Here is a 23,761-nt window from a genome sequence, read left to right on the forward strand (position 1 = left end):
AGTTCCTCAGTGCCAAAGATCAGTGCAGCAGAAGGCCACAATGGGCAAGTGAATGAAGTTCACAACTGTGGAAGCTGGGGCTGAAGGCATCACCCAGCTCGATACCTGAAGAGTAAATGAAAGGTGTATAGTAAGGTACACAGACGGTGGTAAGGCACACGGACGGTGGTAAGGCACACAGACGGTGGTAAGGCACACAGAAGGTGGACATGTCAAGACAATCATCAGTCCTACCACCGCATCAGTGTACAACACCGACCCTCACAGATCCTCATCATACACAGGGTGACACCTTGTAGCAGAGCTAGGCCAGCAGGGAGAGGTAAGCTGCAGGCTGCAGTTTGCTTAGCTTTCTCTTGAACTTTCACCTAGTTGCATCCCCATATGCATGATCACACTGGTCTGCTTCTGGTGCCTCTGCTCAGGAGTAAGTGCCGCCTGAGGCCAAGCATGCTGCTTCTCCCATGACCTCCAATATGGCACGTCAACGTGAGCAGGATTTCTGTGACTCTTATGTTGCTTTTTCATTGACACAGGGTACACAGAGGCTTCTCTGTTGCAGTTGGCACCTACCACTGCCCCTCTTGAGTCTGAGGGATGGGTAACCTCCATTCATCCCCTGATTACTTAAGCTTGTCTCTGTGGCAGGGGTTAGTAAAAGGGCTCAACAGATGCAAAGTATTTCCCCTCATATATTTGATAACCTAGCTAGCAGTTTATATAATCGATGGGATCCGATCAAGATTTTTAGACATCATGGCGCACCAGTGGGAATGTATATTGTCGAAGATGGGCACCAGCCACAGCCTCGACCTCTCTTGTCACATTTATTTTGTGTTTATTGTGTTTCTAAAGTCACTCTGTCAGTTGTGGAAAGGAGAGACATCTTTTCTGCACATTGGCTTTTAGATTTCGTATTCACTTTTCAGTTACAGAGACATCAATATATTCCACATGTTGGAGGTTTTTAAACCACTTAACCGCGGCGGTTTAGCGGAGTGGGCGGGTCTGCGGCGGGCAACGGACGTGCGCAGCACTACGAAGGTAGGGCTTGAGACCGCCGTTGGCCGACAGAAGCATTGAAGGGGTTTAAATAACATAGTTGTCTGATAATCTTGCAGTTCTGAGGTCTCCCCTTCAACAGATCATCCACTGCATGTTCTCACGCTTGTGAGATATATTGTATACAATAAGGCGCTTGAAGTCCGTTAATTGCTTAACATTTGTTAGTTCGCTGTCGCTCTTGTTTACTGCCAGCGTGTGCTGGCTTTACTTCCTCTTCTTTTGGCTGGAGCATGGACCACAAGTGCTGATTGCTTCATCTTGGTTGCTGTCCTTCCTCTGATGATGCTGTGGTTGAGGCACTGCTTTTATTTCTTTTCTTCTTTCCGGTCAACCTTGCTGAACCTCTTGCAGCTATGTTTTGCCGTGCCACACGTGCTTCAAATATTCCCCATTCTCTTTTGACATGGATGTTTATTATAATAACAGATGTTATAAGCTTTTATTTTGACAAAAGATGTTACCTGCTTCCAAATATATTTTCAGAAAGACATGGGCATGGGCGCAATTGCTTTCTTTAAGCGATAGCTTTTTTTGCCAATTGTCATATTTTTCCCTTTTTCACACTTGGGCAGATTAACTGATTTGCTCAGATTCACAGGGGTGTTGTGCTGTGACTTTACAAGCATTAACAAACCCAATGAAACTATTGGCTGTGGCATTGTGTTTTGTTCATGTGTACAGCATGGGCATTACATACTTTGGCAATGATTTGTAGCCATGCTGAATAGCAGTGTGCCTGCTGTGCAGCATGGCTTAAAATAATAATAATTAAAAAAGGACTCTAATGCATCCAGCGCTAATACATTTTATTTTTTTTAAAAAGCCCATTACCCCTGACAGCACCAAAGCGCTTAAAAAAAATAGTAGTAGCCACATTGCAAAGCTTCTGACCTGCTGTACAGCATGGCTTCAAAACATTGCAAAAAGCCAATAGCTCTTGTAGGCGAGACCGATTGGCTTTCCCATTGCTTGTTCTTGGAAATGGCATTTCTGGTGGGTTGTTTACGAATTTCGAGAAACTGTACACAGTAGATTCTAACCTCACGCGGTCCGTGTTTATTTTTCTTTAACGACACACACTGGCCTTTTCCTGAAGTTGAGAAACTAAATTATGATTTCACCATCCCAACAAGTCCCCAAGAAGAAAAATAAATCGTCTGTTTTGTTTCTGTTGCCAGAAGAATATCAAAGGTTAAAAATATGTAAGCAGCTGACTTTGTCCTTTCGAAATTCTGCATTACTGTTTTTTTTATCAGTTCTCCACAGTTTCATATCACCCCCATGGTAAATTGCAAATACTTCGAAAGAACAAGTTACATACTTGGAACTCTGATGCCCTTGCCAGCTGCTTCTTCCACGAATGATTCTGTGCCTGAAATTCATGGGTAGCACATTTGAGAATATTTGGGTGGTACTGTGTACACCAGTGGTTCCCAAACGTTTTTGACCCGTGACTCCCTTGACCTAATTGGCAATTGGCCGTGGCTCCCCACCATTTTTAGGTCTCGCCTGTCGATGCGCATGCGCATCGAGCAAGCGAGACTATGGGGGCTTATCCACTCTTGATCCACTGCAAGGAATCGTGGCGATTCCTTGCAGTGCCCGTGACTTTTAAGCTCAATGCGCATGCGCATTGAGCTTAAAAGCGCGTGCACGTCCGTCTTGTTTTACCCGCTCCGCCCCCTCCCCTTCCCGCTGTGTACCATTTCTCCTCCCCCCTCCCCTCTCCTCCGTCCGTCTTGTTTGTTTAATTTAACCCGCTCCGCCCCCTCCCCTTCCCGCCGTGTCGCATTTCTCCTCCCCCCTCCCCTCTCTTCCCTCAGTCTCGTTTGTTTAATTTAACCCGCTCCGCCCCCTCCCCTTCCCGCCGTGTCGCATTTCTCCTCCCCCCTCCCCTCTCTTCCCTCCGTCTCGTTTGTTTATTTTACCCGCTCCGCCCCCTCCCGAGTTAGCCCACTGCTCTCTTCCCAGCTCTGAAGATCATCCTCGGCAAAAGAGCCGCCGACCCGCAGCCAGCATCAATGCGGTACAGACCTAGGACTATGCTGGTAAGTACTGGCCTCCGGTGCAAATGCTTGTTTCCTTTGTTGAAGGATGGGACATGTAATTTCCTGCCTGACTTTAACGTGGCCGCTGGATCAGTGAGCGAATTGTGTATTTTGTCTGCCTTTCTGGCCTCTTACCAAGCCCGGTCATGTGGTTCTAGAGCGCAGATGCGTGCGAGGGCTGCAAAGAAGTAAACAAACGAGTGGGCGCTGTGGTGTGTCACCGACGAGTTGAATAAACAATTTCCCACGGCAAAAATCGTGAAATAAAGCTCTTATCTTTGATTTATGGTAGTTGCGCTGTTGAAATGAGATATACTTCTATCAGCCCCACCTCTTGACAGAATGTACACACATCATGACACCGTCCCAACTTTATTTCTTGGCAAGCAAGCGCAAATAATACAGAAATCTACCTGTTTAGCATGTACTGCAGTGCATTTCCTTAATTAGGATCCACACCACAGGGTATCCGGGTGACCCGAATGTGTAGGGACTGTCCCGGGTTTCAACATCATTCTAGCCAGTACATTTAGCAAGTAGACAAACGAGTGAACAAAGGTGATTTGTCATGCGCTCCAGTGCAGAATGAGTTAGAAGCCCTCTACGGAAAATAATTAACTGAGAAGATCTGATGTGTAAAAGTTTGCATTTATTTACTCCTTATGTTTGTTTTCTACATTGGTGTTCTGTGGCCCTCAATTGATGCAAACTTGTGGTCTTGCTTCTGTGTTTCAGCAATGTCTCGGTGTTTGGTTTTCAAAGTCTGATCGCCATGCCTTAAAAATAATGCATTTTGCAAGCTGCATGTGAACTTACACTACAGCTCGTTACAAATAAATGCATCTCTGTTGACACCACTCATTCCTTTGGACGTACCTCTTAGGCAATTGTGGGGAAGAATGACTTGTGTATTTTTAGTGTTTTGAGGGCCCAGAATGTGACAGAAAGCATTGTGAAAATGAAGTTGTTTTAAACTCACATTATACCAGAATACGGTAGGCTGTCACAAAATGTGTAAAAAAAAAAATAGGTTTAAGAAAAAAGCGCTTTCAAATTATAGATTTTTTGTAATACACCATCAGACTGTAACTCGTGCAAACATTTTTATACGTGTCCATTACAATCACGCACTCAACAGCTCAGCAGCTGACACCCTTACAGTGCCTCTCAAGTAGCATAGATCTATGTCATCACAAGGTTTCAAAGGGCTCCATCAATTAAAGCCTCACCCTCACCAACCCTCACCCTCACTCACCCTCAACCCCTCACCCTCACTCACCCTCACCCTCACTCACCCTCACCCTCACTCACCCTCACTCACCCTCACTCACCCTCACTCACCCTCACTCACCCTCACTCACCCTCACTCACCCTCACTCACCCTCACTCACCCTCACTCACCCTCAACCCCTCACCCACCCTCACTCACCCTCAACCCCTCACCCTCACTCACCCTCAACCCCTCCCTCACCCTCACCCTCACTCACCCTCACCCTCACTCACCCTCACTCAGCGCAACCACAGCATCTTCACTAAATATATTTAATAAACTTTAAGCTATTGGCAATATAAAATAAAATCCATTTTATTTACGTATTAATTATTAATTGTTTTTTTAAGCCATTGATTTTTTTTATATCAATACATATAAGTCACATATAAGTCCCGTTAATACAAAACATGTTGCTTTACAAATGCTAGAGGTGTCACATTTACAAAAATTATAACTATTGGCTTTGTAAAGAAGAAAGCTATTAATTTAGCTATTTAGAAAAAACAACACATAAATAAAAAAAAAAAAAAAAATAACACCTATAGCTCAAACTTTACTACTGCGAGACCTATTGCATTTCCAATGCTTGTTTTTTTTACCATTCTGTGAGTCTGTTGCACAGCAGCAGGGCTGGCTTTAGCACTGGTGGCGCCCAGTGCGGCAATGTTTTTTGCCCCTCCCAATGACAACCTCCGCCATGGATTCCCTCCCTACTACCCTTTAACAGTCTCCATAACCACTCTCTCTCCGATGCATTTAATACATTTTATAGCGTCACACATGAAATAACACATTTAAAGGTAGTCATTTCCATAAATGCTTCAGACCGTGTCAATATGGAAAAAGGTCGTCAAGACCTGGAGCGATGCTAAGGGGTGACCTGTTCTGCTGCACAAAACTTTTTAATAAAACCCGTAGGTAGGAGATACCCTATGTAACGTTGTCTAGCTTCACTTCATTAAAGAAGGATACAGGCCCCTGCAAAACCCAGCTGCAGTAGCTGTCCTAATATCAATAAGAGCTATGCAGGGGCCTTATACATGCATATACTTCGGACCCATACATAGTGCACCAATGGATCTTAACACTTTGGCCTTGGCTTGGCTTATATTTAAAGTCTGATTTCTAAGGAGCTCTGTTTTTACAGTAAAAATAATGCTGGTGATACGGGTGTAAATGCCCAACCTTCATTTTACACCCGTATCACCAGCATTATGTTTACTGTAAAAACGGAGCACGTTAGAAATCAGAGACACACGTATTGCGGAAGTGCCCTCTTGGGATTTGCAGAAGGCACATATTTTGGCTGCAAAAAAATGAGGCTTCACTTTTCCACATTGTGGTCGCGGCGCCCCTGGCTCCTCATTACGGCGCAATGGGGTGCCGCGGCGCACAGTTTGGGAACCACGGTGTACACAAAGGTTTCCAAAACCAAAAGATACTACACTCTATGGGGTCCCCCGAGATATTGAATGGTTAAAGTCCACAGCAGTAGTAGATGAAAATAATGCCTGTTAACAACCACACCACCTTACAACAGCCACTGTTAAGACAAAACTCCAAACATTCACCCAACACAGGGCACATGTGGAATCGATTGGCTATTAAGACGGCCAGCAGCAATTACAACTGTCTGCTTCTTAGCACTCACAGAAGTGCATAACATTGTAAAGACAAGCATTTGCAATGCAATAGGTCTCGCTTTTACGAGATTTTGAGCTAACGGCATTGTAAATGACAATGCTTTTTATTTATATGTTGTTTTTAAAACAGATAAATAAAAGGCCTTGTCATTTACAATGCCAGTAGCTTATACTCTCGCAAATGCGAGACCTATTGCATTGCAAATGCGTTCGGTGCCCGTGCTTTAAGGATTTTTCTTAAAGCATTAGGAGAGAGCATGTCTAAGCTATTTGGGAAAATAGTGCTCTGAGGCTGTAATTAAAGCCTACCAAGTAACAACAAACGTATCAGGGGGTGTCCTCATGGGAGGTTACAGAATGAGACAAGGTGGTACTAAGGAGGGACTACTAAGCCTTATGACCAATGAAATGCCACCGTTTGCAGTGGACAATGACACAAGCCAATGAAAAATATATGCGGAGAGTGGGCGGAGCTTCAAGTCCATACTTGAATACACCATGCCTCACAGAGCAGAGCATGCACTGCCCAGACTCGACCTAAAAACACAACGTTAGAACTCTAGTGCTTAAGAGCGCACTATTAAACAATGGTTTCACCGGAGCTGAAGTTGAGAGAACAAGCACCAGGTAGTTGGGTAATGAAGTTTCATCAGTGTGCAGAGACCAGCCAGTACCTTGCAAGGCGAAGTAACGTTTTGTTGGCTTGCTTCCCTATGGTTTCACTGGAGTCTCTAGGCGCTCTCCTGAAGGCGCCCGCCCCCCTTTTCGAATAACCCTGATGACAGCATTGCAAACCTGAATGCTTGGGTCACGGAGGCCCTCGTCAAAATCGCTCCACAGGGACCCATCAGCTCTTCCAGAGCTACCCTTTCTCCTCCTTGGTTCTTGGAGGACATCAGAGCTAAAAAAACAAGCGACTTAAAAAAACTGGAGCGTGAGTGGAGAAAGTCATATGCACTTGAGGCCAAAATTGTTTACAGAGTAGCTCTGAAAGAATATCATAAACTACTCAACAACAAAAGAAGAGATTTCCCGGCAGCCCACATTGTGCGTGCTAGTAACTCCTCCAGGGAAGTATTTAGGATTGTGAAATCCTTTACTAACCCCACAGCGCTGATGCACCCAGCTATTCCTTCTCTGGAACTGTGCAACAGCCTTTCGAACTTTTTTGAGGATAAAATCTCACAGATCCATGCCTCCTTCCCTGCGTCTCCCTGCGGAGGACAATTCTCAAGGCCTTGCCCAGAACCAGCCGGTGCTCACTGAATTTTCCATGGTCCCTGTTGAGGCATCACTTGCGGAACTTCGGAAATGCAAATCCGGCTCACTGGGAGATCCCTGGACAGCTCGACAGTATAGCTTATTAGCCGAGCAGCTCACCCCAACCCTCAACTCCATCTAGAATTCTTCAATTAGGTTAGGGATTTTTCCCTACGCCTGGAAACATGCTTTCCCACTTCCTATCCTGTAGAAGCCCAATGTCGACCCTGAAGTTGCCAGTCATTTTAGGCCCTTCTCTCTATTCTCAGCCCCTGCAAAACTCTTGGAGAAACAGGCTCATCAGCAGTCTACTGCCTTTGTTGAAACAAATGAGCTGCTGCATGACTCGCAGTCCGGCTTCCGCACTGGCTACAGCACGTAATCAGCACTAATTGAAGTTGCTGATTCCATCTGCTGGGCGGTTGGCGGGGCTCCACGGCCATGCTGGTACTCCTCAATTTGATCGCAGCGTTTGACATGGTGTCTCACCCCATCCTGCTTGACAGAATTAAGCAAATAGACATCCTTGGGACGGTACTTGAATGGATCGCTTCCTACCTCCACGGCCGAGACCAGCAAGTTTTTCTCAACCCCTTATCCTCTGCCGCGAAACCAATCAGCTGGGGGTGCCTCAGGGCTCCGCTCTAAGCCCACTACTCTTCAACATCTATCTGACACTATTGGCGGATCTCATTGCAAAAATGGGGGTCAAGGTGATATCCTACACAGATGACACCCAGCTGATGTTTTCCTTCAGTTATGTGTTGTCATCAGTCTTCAACTCTTTCACACTGTCTTAAAAGCATTGCCGTCTGGATAAACCATAACTTTTTAAAGCTCAATGCGGATAAAATGGAGGTCCTATTTTTCAAACAAGTTGCACCCCTCCACCCCACCCTCAGTCCTGTGGTGGCCTGCAGAACTCGGTGCTCCTCTGGTGCCTAAGGATTCGATTAAGAACCTTGGTGTCCGTTGGGAGAAGGACCTGTCCCTTTCGGTCCATATCCATTAAGTGTCTGCGGCCTGATTTGGAACGATGAAAACGATTCGAAAATTAATCGACTTTCTGCTGGAGGAATCCCGTAGAACTGTTCTGCATTCCCTGGTCACCTCGTACCTCGACTATGCCAACGGACTCTAGCTGGGCCTACCTAGCGGCTTGATCAGAAGGCTCCAGATAGTGCAGAATGCTGCCGCCTAGATGGTCCTTAAGGTTCCACTCCTCCAGCTTATCGCACCTCACCTCAAACAACTAAATTGGCTCCCAGATGCCAAGAGAATTGAATTCAAGGCCCTCACGTTACCATTTCGGGCCTACCATGGCAGAGGCTCTAACTACCTGAGGAAGAGACTTTGCCCTTACCAGCCGGGTAGGTCCAACCATAAACGCTACCTAGCTGTCCCTCGCTTTGCCAAAACAAGGCTAGGGGGCAGATTGTTTGAGGTTGTGGCCTCCAAATGTTGGAATTACTTGACTCTTCTTCTACGTGTGCTGAAATCTGAACTGGACTTCAGAAAGGCTTTGAAGACCTGGCTGTTCAAGCATAGGGATTAGCACTTTCTCGCTTTGCTCTGCTGTTTTCCACCCTAGCGCCGGTACACCGCAGCTGAGGTAGCTGAGTGCTTAAATTGCTTTATTGTTATTATTATTATTATTATTTTTATTATTATCAATGGTTCAGAATCTAAAATGTAAAGGGAGTGTGGAAAAGTAAATTTTGCCATGTTCTGTGTCCCTACGTGTCCCCCATCTTATGTTATGTGTGCATGATTAATATGCATGTGTATCCCCCATGTTCGACTAAAGACGCAATTACAGTTGTGTCCATCTCTAGTATGCCAGTTTCCAGTTCTCGTGAATATTACGAATATTAGGCCTATGTAAAGTTACGTTGCCACGTTTCCCAGTGTGCACGTTATTTCATTGTAAAGTCCCCGTTTCTAGGCCTCAAAAGGGCCTGGACACCAGATTCAGCTCCTGACTCCTGAACCCTCGCTGAGGAGCGATACAGCCCCCACCTGTATCCTCGACCCTTCACTTACTTCCTGCCTCACAATGCCCGGCTCGGCCTGGCTCTGCCTACGAGTCTGCCAAGAATATGTTATGATTCTAGTTATCAGTTCAGCCCTCCTTCTCTGCATTCCTAAACTACTGAATCGCATCAATAGTTTCCGTCATTGTCTAGCCTTTACGTCTCCATGTAAGAGAAATACTGTATTAATGGTCATTTAATATTCTTCATCACGCACTACATGTAGAATAATGCATACACCAGTCTTAGAGTCTGTTAGCCTCTCCCCTCCTGACTCTTAGTTTATATCAACATGTCCTCTAAACATTAGATACTAGATAGGGTTTAGGTACATGTCGCCCTGACTCTCCAGACTTCAGTCTCTACTCCTAGCACAGAGTTCATAGCCCCCAGCTTCTCCTAGTAACACGTCATTGTCAGTTTGCGCGCACCATTAGGTTAGAGGTCCCGGCTCCTTAGGTAGCCCCCTCCATGTTTCCGCCCCATTTATGACATATTCTGTTACGTTTACATCACATGTCTATGCACACGCCTCTTGTTACACCCACTTTCACCCTTATCTTTCGCGACTGCTATTGACCACACCCACTGCTCCGCCTATTGTATGTATTGCAATTGCAACTGTTTTAGTATATATGCTTGTGTATTGTTATTAAAGTCAGCGCGCTCATCCCAGATCCAGCCCCGGCAGCTGCCGGGCTCTGCCATCCTATTCCTGTGCAGGTTGTCCTGTTCCTGTCCTTTATGCTGTATTAAACCTGCAAACTCCTACTACCTCGAATCTTGACTCTTATTTATTGAGCTATCTGTTATTACTATGTCCAGTAAAACCTAGATCCGGTATTATTTATTTATATACCACAGGAGGAGTAAGTGAGCTAAGAGTCAATGTGCTCAGGTGACCCCCCCAAAAAAGTCCATCTGCAACCCTGGGAGGTCCACTGGAGCAGAGCTGAGAGCCCAGCCCACACCTTGTAATCTTTTTAATAAATTGCGTTTTTTTGTCTCCTTACCTAGAGGATGTTTAAGTGCTGCAGCAGTGTTTTCTCTCTCTCTGTCGGCTTGAAACTTTTTAGTCTGCAAGGAAGCGGTCTGCACCCCCGTTATCAATTGTTTACGTTGAGTGCATAGAGTGTGTGTTGTACAACACAAAGGTGAGCTGAATCAATAACCCATACATTCTTTCTCATCCAAGGATTGAATACAGACACTAATCGATTTTAGTTTTTTTCCCAAACTTGCAAGCTTTGAAAAATATTTTAAGAACGAACAAAAAGCAAGACTTGCCTATCGCCTTTGCTGATGCTTGTTAAACCTGCAGGAATTAAGGAATGTCTTTCCTGCTGGAAATACCGCCCTGCACATGTCAGTCATTGGGCAGAGTCTGCTTGGAGTGCATTCAGGTTCAGCTGCCAAGCCCATCTCCGTATCAGAGATGAGAATGAACAAACACCAGAACCTGGTCTTGTGTTCTTGATATTTGTATAGTGCTTTCACCTGTTATGTATGCCACTAGCTTTTGTCTTCACCTGAACACTGTTTTGTGCAGAGCTGGAACTGGCCTCATATGGTAGTGTTTGCTGTTTTTAGGTCGATTTTGGGCAGGACAGGCGCTGCTCTGCGAGGCATGCTGTATTAGAGTATAGACGTGAAGCCCCGCCCACTCTCTGTCCATATTTGTCATTGGTTTGCATCATTGTCCTTCGGAAATGCTGGCTTCTGATTCGTTAATAGGCTGATTAGTCCCTCCTTAGTTCCGCCTTGTCTTCATTTGTAACCTCTCATGGGGACTGGCCCTTTTACTTCTGTTGTTAAAGGATACGCCCTATTTAGTCTGTAAGCACGATTTTCTATAATGAGTTTCTCCTACTGCAGGCACAACATACTGTCCTGAAGCATCACCCTACGCGCTTTCACTTTCCAAGCAGCCCGTAACATTAGTGGCTGCTTCTTTGAAATGAAATAGGGTCACATTTACAAGAGTTTGAGCTATTGGCATTGTAAAGACAATGCCTTTTTTTATGTGTTAATTATCAAAACTGATAAATAAAAGGCATTGCAATTTACAATCCCAATAGCTTAAGCTGTCGTAAATGCGAGACCTATTGCATTGCAATTGATTGTTTTGTGTGTGGTTTAGAAGAGAGTTTTGTCCGTGTTAACTTTCACACTCGCATCTCTAATCTGAGACGAGGTCCATTTAGAAAATACCTTAATGGTTTATTGAGTGATTTGGACCCAGTCCCTATAAACGGGGCCACTGGAATTATGCGATTTTTGCAGCCTCTGTGATTTCTGCGTGATTATAGATTTGCCATATAATCCATCGTCTGCTATATAATCTAGAGATTGTCACCAGAATAAAATTCCCTGCTCAAATGTGTCAAAATGTAGTAAATATGCAAGAACACTTTCTGCCGCTCAGTGGACAGCCCTTCAGTAAGTTTGTTGCTTATTGCTGTATTTGGATGTTAAACTGGTACTGGTGAGGTACACCATATACCCGGCAGTGTTAACAAGTGTAAAATGACAAAATAATGGAGTAATGCTATCACAAAAGGTGTAGTATAAAGGTGCATAATTTGCCTTTTGCTACCGTATAATTTGGTCAACCCTGGCTCATATTTTAGTCCTCCACTGGCGCATATTACCAATGGCCATGGATAATTACACACAGCCAGGCTCCACATACCATTATATATATTGCCCTTGATCATATTGTAACTGCTGTGCCAATTATAATACAGGCATAGAGTGTAAGCAAAATGATGAGAAAACTAACATGGACTTCAGGCAAAGCAAAGTGACCTCTGAGTTGGTTCTGAACAGCTGTTGAAGCTTGTCCAGGCAAGGTCAGATTTGGAAGCCTCTGCAGCTATGGGCAGCTTGTTACAGTGTGATATATCTAATCATGATATATTTGTAGTGCATACATAAAAAATATATAAGGATATATATATATTTCCCCCACAACCCAGATATTTATATTTGGTTGATATGGTCAGGCGATGGTTATTTAGTTGCCTCGCTCTATTTTGTTTTTACTGACAAAGATCACAATATGTGTTTGTTTAAAGTTTATTGTCATATCATTTAAGCAACAATGATTGTACAAGACGTCAAGCAGTCTTTGGAGGGCCATCGTGTTTGGCTTAAAAGAACTATGTCATCTGCGTAGAGGAGCGAGGTGATGTGATGGTTCGCCTATTTTGGTGCGTGGTTGATTACTGAGCTTAGTGCCGGTACCAAATCGCACATAAACAAATTGAAAAGATCCGTAGCTAGTACACATCCCTGCTTGACGCCTTGTTTATTGCATTAGAGATTGCTGTGTTCTATCCCAGTTTCACTCTGGTCCATGTGTCAGGGTAAAGGAGAAAGATGTCATGGAATAATGGTTCTGGGATTTGCCAGGCTTTTAGCTTAGCCCAGGGTAGTTGGCGATTAACGTGGTCAAAGTCTTCCTGTATTCTATAAATCAGCAGTAGAGAAACTCCTTTTTTCTAATCGGTTTTGCTGCGAGCATCCTTATGGCCACAAGATTGTCAGTAGTGACTGAGAATGGTCTAAAGCCAGTTTGATTGAAAGGCAACAGGTTATTTGCACCTGCCCATTCTTCTAGGTCTTCCAGCAGGAGTGCAGCTAAGTATTTGGCCTCAACATTCAGCCGTGCAGTATGATGTTAATCAGGAGGGTGGGATGGATTCAGTGATTATGCAGATGTTAAACAGATTTTCCAGAGAAGGGGACCAAAACTCAATATCTTGTTTGTATACTTTTGCTGGAATGCCGTTAGTGCCAGGGGCACCGTCAGGTCTGTTTTTCTGAATCAGATTTTTTATTCTTGTGGCAGAAAAAGTTGTCGCATACTGACGAAGTTGCACTTCTGTTGCTGCAGTTCTTTGTTGCCCTGATTTTTGCTTGTTCGGGCTGAGTTGTTGATTAGGCCCTTTTGTTGTTGCTTTGTACAGAGCTGTAACATGTTTGATCCAATTTTCTGGGATAAAGTTACTTGCGTTTTTATTAATTGGTTCTGATCCCCTGTTTAGGCAGTTGATTATCATCCAGAAGTCCTTTGGGTTTTTATTTCGGCATGCCAAAAAGAGTTCAGTACGTACTTCTTCCTTGTATTTTCGTTTGGCTTCGTAGCTTCTTGCTCAGAGTTCTTTTCCGAATCCTTAGGTCTTTTGTGAACCATGGTTTTGAGAAAGTAGATCTTATTGTAAAATTAGCTTGTTGACTACCAGCAAGAGCAGATCGCCTTTGAACGAGGAGATCCCCGTCATCGATTGTTTAGATTGAAGACCTGTCTTGATTGAGTAACATTTCTTTCCAGTTATACTTTACGGCAACTTACGAGCTCCACTTGACCCATTTTCAATTTTGATGCAAGCCATTGATTTGAACTAATAAGACTTAGGGGAGGTTGGGCATTGATAGGGCCTGGGGCATGTGATCACTTTCGCACCGCAAACAGATGGAATATAACGTGATGGCGTTGAACAATGTGACTGAACAAAACTTGTAGTCCAACACAGCTGATCTTTTTGGGGGGAAATGGGTGGGCTGAGAAGGTCGATCTTCCAGGAAACGCCTGCTCAGGGCTCGCAGGGGCAGTCTCTCCGGGGTACCTGACTGTGTACGTCCAATAGGGTCTGTACTTTGTGGCCTTGTAAACTGTGATGGAATCAGCCCCTGGAAATCCACAGTTTTTTCTGCAATGCGAGTCATGAAGCAGATTTAATTTGAAATCTCCCATCAAGTTGAGATGGGCATTAGCATAATTATGCCTGAGATTAACTGCTCCAACTTCTTCACCTTATGGTGTTTCCCCGAAGATGCTCAATGAATGTATACGTTTAACAAAAATAAATTGCTCTTTGTTTGATTGTGTTGGCAGTTTTTAATTTAAGCGCATAACAAATCCGGAGATGTACTCAGTAGCAGCAAAGTCCCGGCGGGCTGATAGAAAAATTGAAAGACCCTCCTATTGCATGACCCTTTGTATGCAATCTAGTTGCAGGGGAAAAGAACTCACGGTTGCCTTAATCGGGGTGACAGTGTCGCACCAAGATTTTTGAATATTTATGATGTCATGTGATGGTAAGAAGGCCATTGCGTCGAAGTCTTTTAGGAGGTTTTCCAGTCCTGCCAAATTCCAAGAAACTAGAAATATAATTGTGGCCATGTTATCAATACTCAATTTAAGCTTAAATAGATCCTCCGGTGCAAACCAGTTTGTTTTTAGGTCTCGCCTGTCGATGCGCATGCGCATCGAGCTTGCGAGCCTATTGCGGCTTAAACAACCTTTAACTAGCAAGCAAGGAATCGTGGCGATTCCTTGCAGTGCCCGTGACTTTTAAGCGCAATGCGCATGTGCATTGAGCTTAAAAGCGCGTGCACAGCCGCCCGCATTCCTCCGACACCTTTGAAGTGAAGCTTAGCTTCACTTCAAAGGCCCGGCTTCTTCACACCCACATGCCGCTCTCGCTCTCCCCGCTCCGCCCCCTCCCCTGCCCGCCGTGTGACCTCGGCCACAATAGCCGTCTTAGCTTGAGATTGCTCTTCCACAGAATTCACTCGCACTTTCACCTGTGCAGATTTCTAAAAAGTCGGCGTAGATTGCAATGAGTGTGCCTGCCATGGTGTTCTTCCTATTACAGAACTAGCGTTGACTGCCTAGGTACACGGAGGCTGCATTCTCAAAAAAAGCCAAGGAAATATCACTGCGACTCTTTGGTACAGCGGGAGAGAAGCTACAATAAAATTCACTGCTTGCTGCAAACTCTCCCCATAATGCTTTGCAGGGCCTCGCCTTTAAAATATATTTTCAACCATATCTCTGCCGAGGCTGTTCTTACAGCGTACCTGTTCTTCTCAGTTAAACATTGCCACAATAGCCGTCTTAGCTTGAGATTGCTCTTCCACAGAATTCACTCGCACTTTCACCTGTGCAGAGAATTCCTGTGCTTGTGAAGGGTGGCATGATGGGACAGAACCTGCCTCCTCCTTCAAAGACAGTTTGAAAGGATGCAGCAGTCTGCCAAGTCTTTTCACTCTGTAACTTAGTAGTGCAAATGGTGCTGTGTTTCGGCCCTTCCGTTAGTTTTTGCCCTGCCCCTGCCCCCGCCTCAACCCCCCCCCCCCACTGGGAGCCCATCACTTCATCTGCATCAGGGTGCGCTTCCTGATGTAAGTACTGTTTACCGAGCATGGAGCTTGTAAACCTTTAATTCACGTGCTTTTCCTGGATTGCTCTTTAAGCCTGAAAACAATATGTTTCCCGTGAAGGGCGGAACTAGCTGTGTTTATGAGCGGAGCTGCATTCAGAAAAGGGAGTGTTATTTTATTTTATTTCATTTTTTTTACGGAGTGCGTAATTGGGCTTATTCCACGCATTTGTGTGATTTACCGCTTTAAAGACTGAAAGACTCTTTTCCTTTGATAATTGATTTTTGCCAACTTCATTCTTGTGTGCTGGAATCTTCTGGCTCTTGCAGCTTGATGCGTCATCAGCCGGCGTTAGTTTTTGCCCTGCCCCCGCCTCAACCCCCCCCCTGCCCCCCCCCCCCACTGGGAGCCCCTCACTTCATCTGCATCAGGGTGCGCTTCCTGATGTAAGTACTGTTTACCGAGCATGGAGCTTGTAAACCTTTAATTCACGTGCTTTTCCTGGATTGATCTTTAAGCCTGAAAACAATATGTTTCCCGTGAAGGGCGGAACTAGCTGTGTTTATGAGCGGAGCTGCATTCTGAAAAGGGAGTGTTATTTTATTTTATTTCATTTTTTTTACGGAGTGCGTAATTGGGCTTATTCCACGCATTTGTGTGATTTACCGCTTTAAAGACTGAAAGACTCTTTTCCTTTGATAATTGATTTTTGCCAACTTCATTCTTGTGTGCTGGAATCTTCTGGCTCTTGCAGCTTGATGTGTCATCAGCCGGGTTGGGTCCTTCCCCACCCAAAACAGAGCCAGCAAATCTGTGCCTCGCCAAGTATGCAACGTCAGCACGAGTGCTGGGATATGGCCCTTTGCTGCCAAACAGCTCTCCGATGAGGCCTGGCCGCAACTTATCCTGCTCTGAAGGCATGGATCTTTTCAGAGCCCAGCACATCAAAGGGCTTCTCCTCCCCTAATTATTCATGGCCGGCCACAGGCCGGCCGTACTTTCAGTTTCCCGAAACGGCTTCTCCTCACCTAATTAGGGGAGGAGAAGCCCTTTGATGTGCTTCACACCAATGCGCCTCACAGTCATTCCTAAGTCAGTACTCTGCCTCTGCCCAAGACCTGCCTTCTAACACTTTGAGCCTCGCAGGCAGGCCTGGCCAATTGCTGCTTGTTTGTATTTGCTTCGGCTGCCATTCTCAGACTCCACGATCTGCTCATGTGACATGGTTGCTCCACAAGACGCTTTACACATTACACTCATCTGCCTGAAGTGGGAGAGCATATGTCATAAGTACATATGTCCTCTTCTTTTGCCTCTGAGTTTTAAACAAGCAAAGCTGGTCCTTCTGTACTTGCAGTTTCACTTCTAATGTGTGTTGTTATTTATCATGATGTTTAGCTGAGGTGTATCACGCTCGTTCATGAGTTTGATCTTTTCATACTGTGAAATGTTTTCTAAGTTGTTTTTGATTGTCTTACCGCTGGAGGTCTCCCTGTGCTACATTTAGCCACTCACACATGCAACGCCACTCACACATGCAACGCCACTCACACATGCAACGCCACTCACACATGCAACGCCACTCACACATGCAACGCCACTCACACATGCAACGCCACTCACACATGCAACGCCACTCACACATGCAACGCCACTCACACATGCAACGCCACTCACACATGCAACGCCACTCACACATGCAACGCCACTCACACATGCAACGCCAGTCACACACGCAACGCCACTCACACACGCTACGCCACTCACACACGCTACGCCACTCACACACGCTACGCCACTCACACACGCAACGCCACTCACACACGCAACGCCACTCACACACGCCACTCATCCACGCAACGCCACTCATCCACGCAACGCCACTCATCCATGCAACGCCACTCATCCACGCAACGCCACTCATCCACGCAACGCCACTCATCCACGCAACGCCACTCTTCCATTTGCAAAAAGAAAAAAGTCTAACTATTCTATTGCGAGACCTATTGCATTTCCAATGCTTGTTGCTCTTGCTACAGTTGAAGATAGCCAGCCCCAGTCACCCTGAGTTTTTTTCAGCCTACAACCCTTGTATTTTGAGGGGAAAATGCTAGAATACTTGTACCGGCGGGGGTCACACATTGCCTCCGATTGTGCATAACATACGTGTATGTCCCTTTTGTGTCTGTGATTTTTAACCCCACTGAAAGCCCTCTTAAATTTTTTTATTTTTCAGGATTGAGATCCTACGACCACCTTTGCAGGAAAGTGGCTGAAGATGTAGGTGCCGTCATCATTTCCATTGAGTAAGTACTCCGCATTCATGAATATGCAAGTCAACGTTAATTGATATGTTTTTACCTGAACAACAAGAGTCATGTTTGTAACTGTTGCAATACAGAAGATCTTGTGCAGTCATCAAGCACCTTGTTAGCTTCATAATCTGTATGCTGTGTTAATCTATCCATTCATTCACTGACCTAAGGGTATCAGTAACAAGTGCAGGAGACTTTAAATAACTTCAGTTATTGCAAAGGCTTGAATGTATATAAGATGGTGTTAAAGAAACAATAGGACCTCCTTGTTAGTGGCAAGAAGCAGCTAATCTCTCAATGTTGAACTACTCTGCAAGTAATCTAAAATAAATATGACTAGGATCAAGGGAGCTCACATGAAAATTCTTAGAAGTATTGCTTGTTTATAAAGTTGCAATAGATTAAGGTCATGAAATTTTCCCCAGTGATCCCCTGCAGAAGGATGGTCAGTCAGACTGGATAAACTTTTTGCGTCAATCGCTGTGCGGGACATATGTAGTTACTTCAATTCCGGCCATGCTTTCCCCCCTACAGTGGCTCTAATTAACTTTTTGATGATGTTTGAAATAGGGTAGAAAACAACTGGCACAAATACAAGAATGATATTATTGCAGGCTGTCCAAATATGGTCAGCTTGAAATGTGTGTGTGTGGGGGGCAGTAGATGGCATCAAAATAATAGTCTGGGGCGTGGACATTTCGCCCTTGACGATGATCTGGAGTGCTTAATTTGTACGACGCGGAGTTCCTTATTTCCTTCGAGACCTCCAGAAACTGCAATCTTGGATTCCATTCCTCCCATCTTCCCATCCCTGCCGTCCTTGCCTATTTGAAATGCTGGGCTTCCAAAAATAAGAGGAGATGTAGCCAAACGGCCAGAGCTGCCCACCTTGGAAGTGGAGAATATGGTTCGAATCCCTGTATCGGTTCAGGCCAAATCAACATATCACCCTGTGCCTGTAAATAAAAAATAATTATAATCTGTGATTGAAACGACTGTTCTTCTAAGGTATTCAGTTATTAAATCCAGTTTTATTGATGCAGCGAAGAGGTGGATGTTTCAGGTTAATGCAATCTGATGCTCATGCAAAGCTCTTCATTGCTCGCAGGCTTAGGTCGCGCTGTATACAACTCGAAAAAAATAATACAAGTTATATATTTCAACGTGCATGCCCAATTTAGTTCCTGCAAAACTTGTTTTCCCGATTGCCTTGAAACAAAATGGGGTGCGGCCAGATCTTGGACGCCTCAGTGCATATGTTATGGTTCATCATTGCCCTCACGCGCCCTCACCAAGCCAGACTGTGTACTTGGCACAGGCCTACTGCATCAAGCTACTTGTTTGTAGTTTCACCACTGGAAACTACCCCGCTCCAACCCTGTTGAAAGAGTGAGTCCTTGTAGCCCTGTTTTATTTTGTTAATTTTTCTGTGAATCTGTACAGATTGTCCCAAGGGGAACCGATTTTCTCTGGTTAATCCCTCCTCAGCAACGCTTGCGGCCTACAAATTACACACATTGTGTTATAAGAATGATATTTTAATCCTTTAATGACTGGGAAGGAGTTCCTTTTCTTTCACAAAGTAAGCATAGCTGTAGGAACCAATGCTGCGAATTTATTGGGGCCAAATGCTTTAGGCAGTAAGTTATTCTGTGGACTGGTTGTTCGAATAACCAAGAAACTTTCCAAATGGTTCTTCAACATCCTGTGCTATTGGTGATGAAGTCAAATTGGCTTTTTCAATAACATGACCGAAGTTTCACTAAAGTAGCATTATTTAGTAAATCCTGTTTGCGCTGGTTTGGTGATGTTTGGTAATACTTTTATTTTTAGTCTATTTACCTATCTGCAGTACAGATTCCTCCGTTATAATATATATATATATATATATATATATATATCAACGAGGAAAATCCGGTGATCCAGAAAGTAGGCAAGCCCACAGATCAATTTGGCAGTTAAGGTCTTTATTTTCGGCAGCTAGGGACGACGCGTTTCGACTACAGCCGTAATCTTGGTCATATACATATATATATATATATTTTTATTTTGATGCATTTCTCTATTTGAATGTGTTCTATATAATAAATCATATTGTATTTGGATAGAATTTGTGTACGGTTCGCAATGCGCTAAGTTAATGATGAGAACAAAGCATTCATAAAATGTCCCCATTGCATTGCAGGTACAGATTGGTACCCGATGTCCATTTCCCCGAGCAGTTAAATGATGCCTTGCAGGCGACCAAACACTTCCTCCGTTCTGATATTCTTGCCAAGTACTCTGTTGATCCCAAGCGAATTGCGATTTCTGGAGACAGCGCCGGAGGAAACCTGGCAGCGACAGTCTGTCAGCAGGTGAGAACATTCTGAACACCTCCTGTTGGCTCTAGCCTAACAAGGGAACTTCCTGTGACATGTTGTTGATTTTCATGAACTTGCCATGGTGTAGACATTACAATATGTTGACTTCCTCTTGGTTAGCGTTAAGAATGATGTCTTGCAAATTAGAGTTCAACATGAAAAGTTCCGGATTTTGTACAGTTAATCTTCCTGAATTCCCAAGTTTTAACTTATTTAAAAAGTTCTTTCCATAAATTAGGATCACAAGGTTGTATTGGAATCGAATCTTTGGGATCCATTTGTCTATTTATTTCCCTTGAGTACTCTTAAATATGAGAATTATATTTGAGTCAACCACCAAAGAAAAAAAATGTATTGTCTAATGCGCCGGGCTGGCGGTCGCAAAAAAGTGCTGCTTTTCCCAGCGGCTTATGCTGCGGGCCTAGAAAAGGGCACAAGCTGCCATGAAGGGGCACTTCCTGCACTTCCATGGACCGTGTGCCATACACCATGTGGTGCATGGTACTCAGTTCATTGGGGCACTACGTGTGCCCCAGGTCCACCTTACAGTGGCCCACGATGGACTTGGCTCCTGTTTGGAGTCCCCAAATTCCGTTTCCGTCAGCCTTTTCATGGCGGTCATCCCTCCATGAAGGGCTGTCAGAAAGGGATATCGTAACCCCGACGGCTGTGCCTGCCTCCGCACCACCGCCATTCAGGACTACAAATCCGACCACTGCCCAGTCGTGATCACTGATCCTGGCGGAGGCAGCGGACTTCCCCCGACCGATGTGGGTCGAACTACCGGTATTGTTATCCGGTGGTCAGACCGAGGGGCTGTCGGCGTGCTGACCGCCACCAACGACCTGTCGGTGGCAGTCCACCCGCCATCATAATCAGACCCTTCGTATTAGTCTTTAGTCAACATTGCAGGTGACATACCTGTTGTCTTATTTGTCGGTATTGCTCTATTATTTAAAGTTGTGGTTACCTGTAGAAAAACAGTCTTACTTTTTCCAGATAGATTGTTTTCTCTTCAGACATTCTAGCTCTAAACTCTGTCTCTTGTATCTGAATAAATACTTTTTCATTTGTGGATGTTTACAAAAAACTAGAGGACAAATGGCCATGGTTAACTTCTCAAAATTTTTATTTTTAGACATTAGCTATGCTATGAACAGTTGGTTCTTCTATTGAAAGATTTTAATTTCCCTAAAAATACCATAAGGATCTTGTTTGTAGGTTTTGGTCAGTAGAAAAAAGTTTAAATTCCATGTTGGAAATATCTTACTCCTTAAACTTAAGAAGATAATAGAGCCAATTCTGTGTGAAAGTAATTGCAAGGCTTTCCATTTCAACACTTGTGTACACATTACACTCATCCATTCAAAGCCATTGGTCCTTATTCGTCTGCCCCTCAGCAGAAATTTCTTCTTGGTTTTAATTTTCGTTCCATGTTCACTTTCTTTTATTTTGACATTTTATAATTTCATTTTATAAAATGAATTTATAAGATTCATTTTATAAATGAATTTTTCATTTGCTACAATGCTATATTTTTGACAATTGCAAAAATGGCATATGGTACACTCGATCAAAACAAAGCACATCCAGTGCACTCATGCGTTATCTTCCTTATGGAGCAAGGTTTCTATTTGTAAGTTCAATTCAAAAGGATTCACTGAGGCTCTTAAAAGATGTTAACACAAAAGGCAGGACCCTCTCTGAGAGAAGACCTGGTTGACGATCCTTGGACACGGGGATCTCCAAACAGAAGGCGATCCTTTCTTTTCCTCCCACATCTTTCATCCGTGTCATTCTCCTGTTGACAGAGGTTGTCCAAACTCTGAAGAGGGCTGAGCAGAGAAGCTAGAGCCTAAAATCTGGAAACCATTCATATCTTTTCAGGCCTATTCTAATTGAAGGGAACATGTGAGCTAAACTCATTAGGACTTAACTGCAGGGAACCAAACAGATTTTGAGCAGGTTCTGGAGAGGCAGTAATTTATAAACCTTATCAAAAGTCAGTCTTGTAGTGCCACAGGGCTGATTGTGTCCAATTGCTAGGTTTTTACCCCCATTTATACATGGATGGTGAAACTGCTACAGCCCACATGGAGCATTTGGCCTACATCCTGCAGTGCTTAGGTGCACCTATGTTGGATTTGAAGAAAAATCAAATATGCCAATTAATTTCAACAAAACATTTTCCATGTTTAGGGGAATGCAGTGAGGGCGTGTTGAGTAGCCTGACAACCAATGTCCATAAAGGTGAGCAAAATGTGGAATCACGTTTAAAAAAGATGGATTTTTCTACTAAAGGATTCACTCTTCATTACAGTTTTTCACACATTATGTGGAAATTCTATCAGAGTTGGGCGATTTGGCGTGAACGACTTGTTGATTAGAAGTTAGTAGGAGGCCTGAGGCACCAGTTGACTTTTCTTTTAGTAATACTAGTCTTTGACCCTGTGGAGTGCAAAAGGCTTTGGAGATTTTAATGTCTTCCAAAAGCTATGCTGAATATGCAGCCATCTGAATGCATACCTAGGAGGTAGGACGAGTGCATTGATGATCATTCAACATCATTAAGTTGTTATTTTTATAGCAAGAAGAGGAATAATGATCAGAAAGCAGCCATTAAAAAAAAATCCTCCAACCTTTTTTTGGTTTAGTTTAATTATAAAACACAAAAGATCCCAAAACAATGCAATCTTCACGTTGCACATATAAATACAAATGTAAACTTTATATAATTGAATTAAAACATGACACATGTAATCCAAAGCAAACACAAAGAGATAATGGACGGAGCGCTGAAATGTTTCAGGCACTCTATCATCGTTCTTTAACTCACTTCACCACCCCAGTTCAGACCCAGCCATATGCAAATGAGTCTTGACCCTCTTCCTCATGGGAATATTCCAGCCTGAACTGCCAAGCCAGGTCTTCCTTGGACCGGAAAGAAGCATCGTGGAACCCGTTATCGGGGTGACACCCCTCATCAGCCAGGCTAGCCTGAATCCAGTGGCAAAGTGTGCACGAGACCTACATCTGGGCATACCCTGCCAATTTAGGGCAAACAAAGCAACCACAAAGATATAATAGACGGAGCGCTAAAACCTTTCAGACACTCACCCCCAGTCACACATTGTTCTTTAGCTCACTTCGCTACCTTAACTGGGGGTGAACGTAGGATTTATTCAGCATTCCGTCCATCATTTGTTTGCGTATCACTTTTCGCCCTAAGTGGGATGTGTATGCCCGGACGTGGGTCCCATGCTCACTGTGCTGGGTCCAAACTGGGGTGGCATATTGAACAAAATAATGAAGGATTATCTTGTTATGTGGTCTAATCAGGCAGCACCTATGTTCAGCTTATTATAATAATGGAGACCTTGGTACAACCTCTACACATCGCCCCTACAGGACTAAACACATATTGGCTGCTAAAACGACCTCTGCTAACAGAGAATCCTTATTTTGTAGGTAATGGTGCTCAGATGAATGATACCAATTTTAATGATTGGGTTATCTCTGTATTAGTTGCAATGCATCTGAAGTTACTTCTGTATCTCATTGCAGGGTTCTCACAGCTCCCTAGTTTTCTT

At 44.1% G+C, this 23,761-nt stretch overlaps 1 protein-coding gene across 1 annotated transcript in view; it reads left to right on the forward strand.

The window, feature by feature from the left end:
- NCEH1 (neutral cholesterol ester hydrolase 1) overlaps positions 1-23,761 on the forward strand; it is a 79,163-nt gene that overhangs the window by 50,872 nt on the left and 4,530 nt on the right. Inside the window, exons 3-4 of the mRNA XM_078666599.1 lie at positions 17,730-17,799; positions 19,994-20,165. Coding sequence (XP_078522725.1) covers positions 17,730-17,799; positions 19,994-20,165 — 242 coding nt within the window. The remainder of the gene's footprint in view (positions 1-17,729; positions 17,800-19,993; positions 20,166-23,761) is intronic.

This window comes from Lissotriton helveticus, chromosome 11 (assembly GCF_964261635.1).
Source record: "Lissotriton helveticus chromosome 11, aLisHel1.1, whole genome shotgun sequence".
NCBI lineage: Eukaryota > Metazoa > Chordata > Amphibia > Caudata > Salamandridae > Lissotriton > Lissotriton helveticus.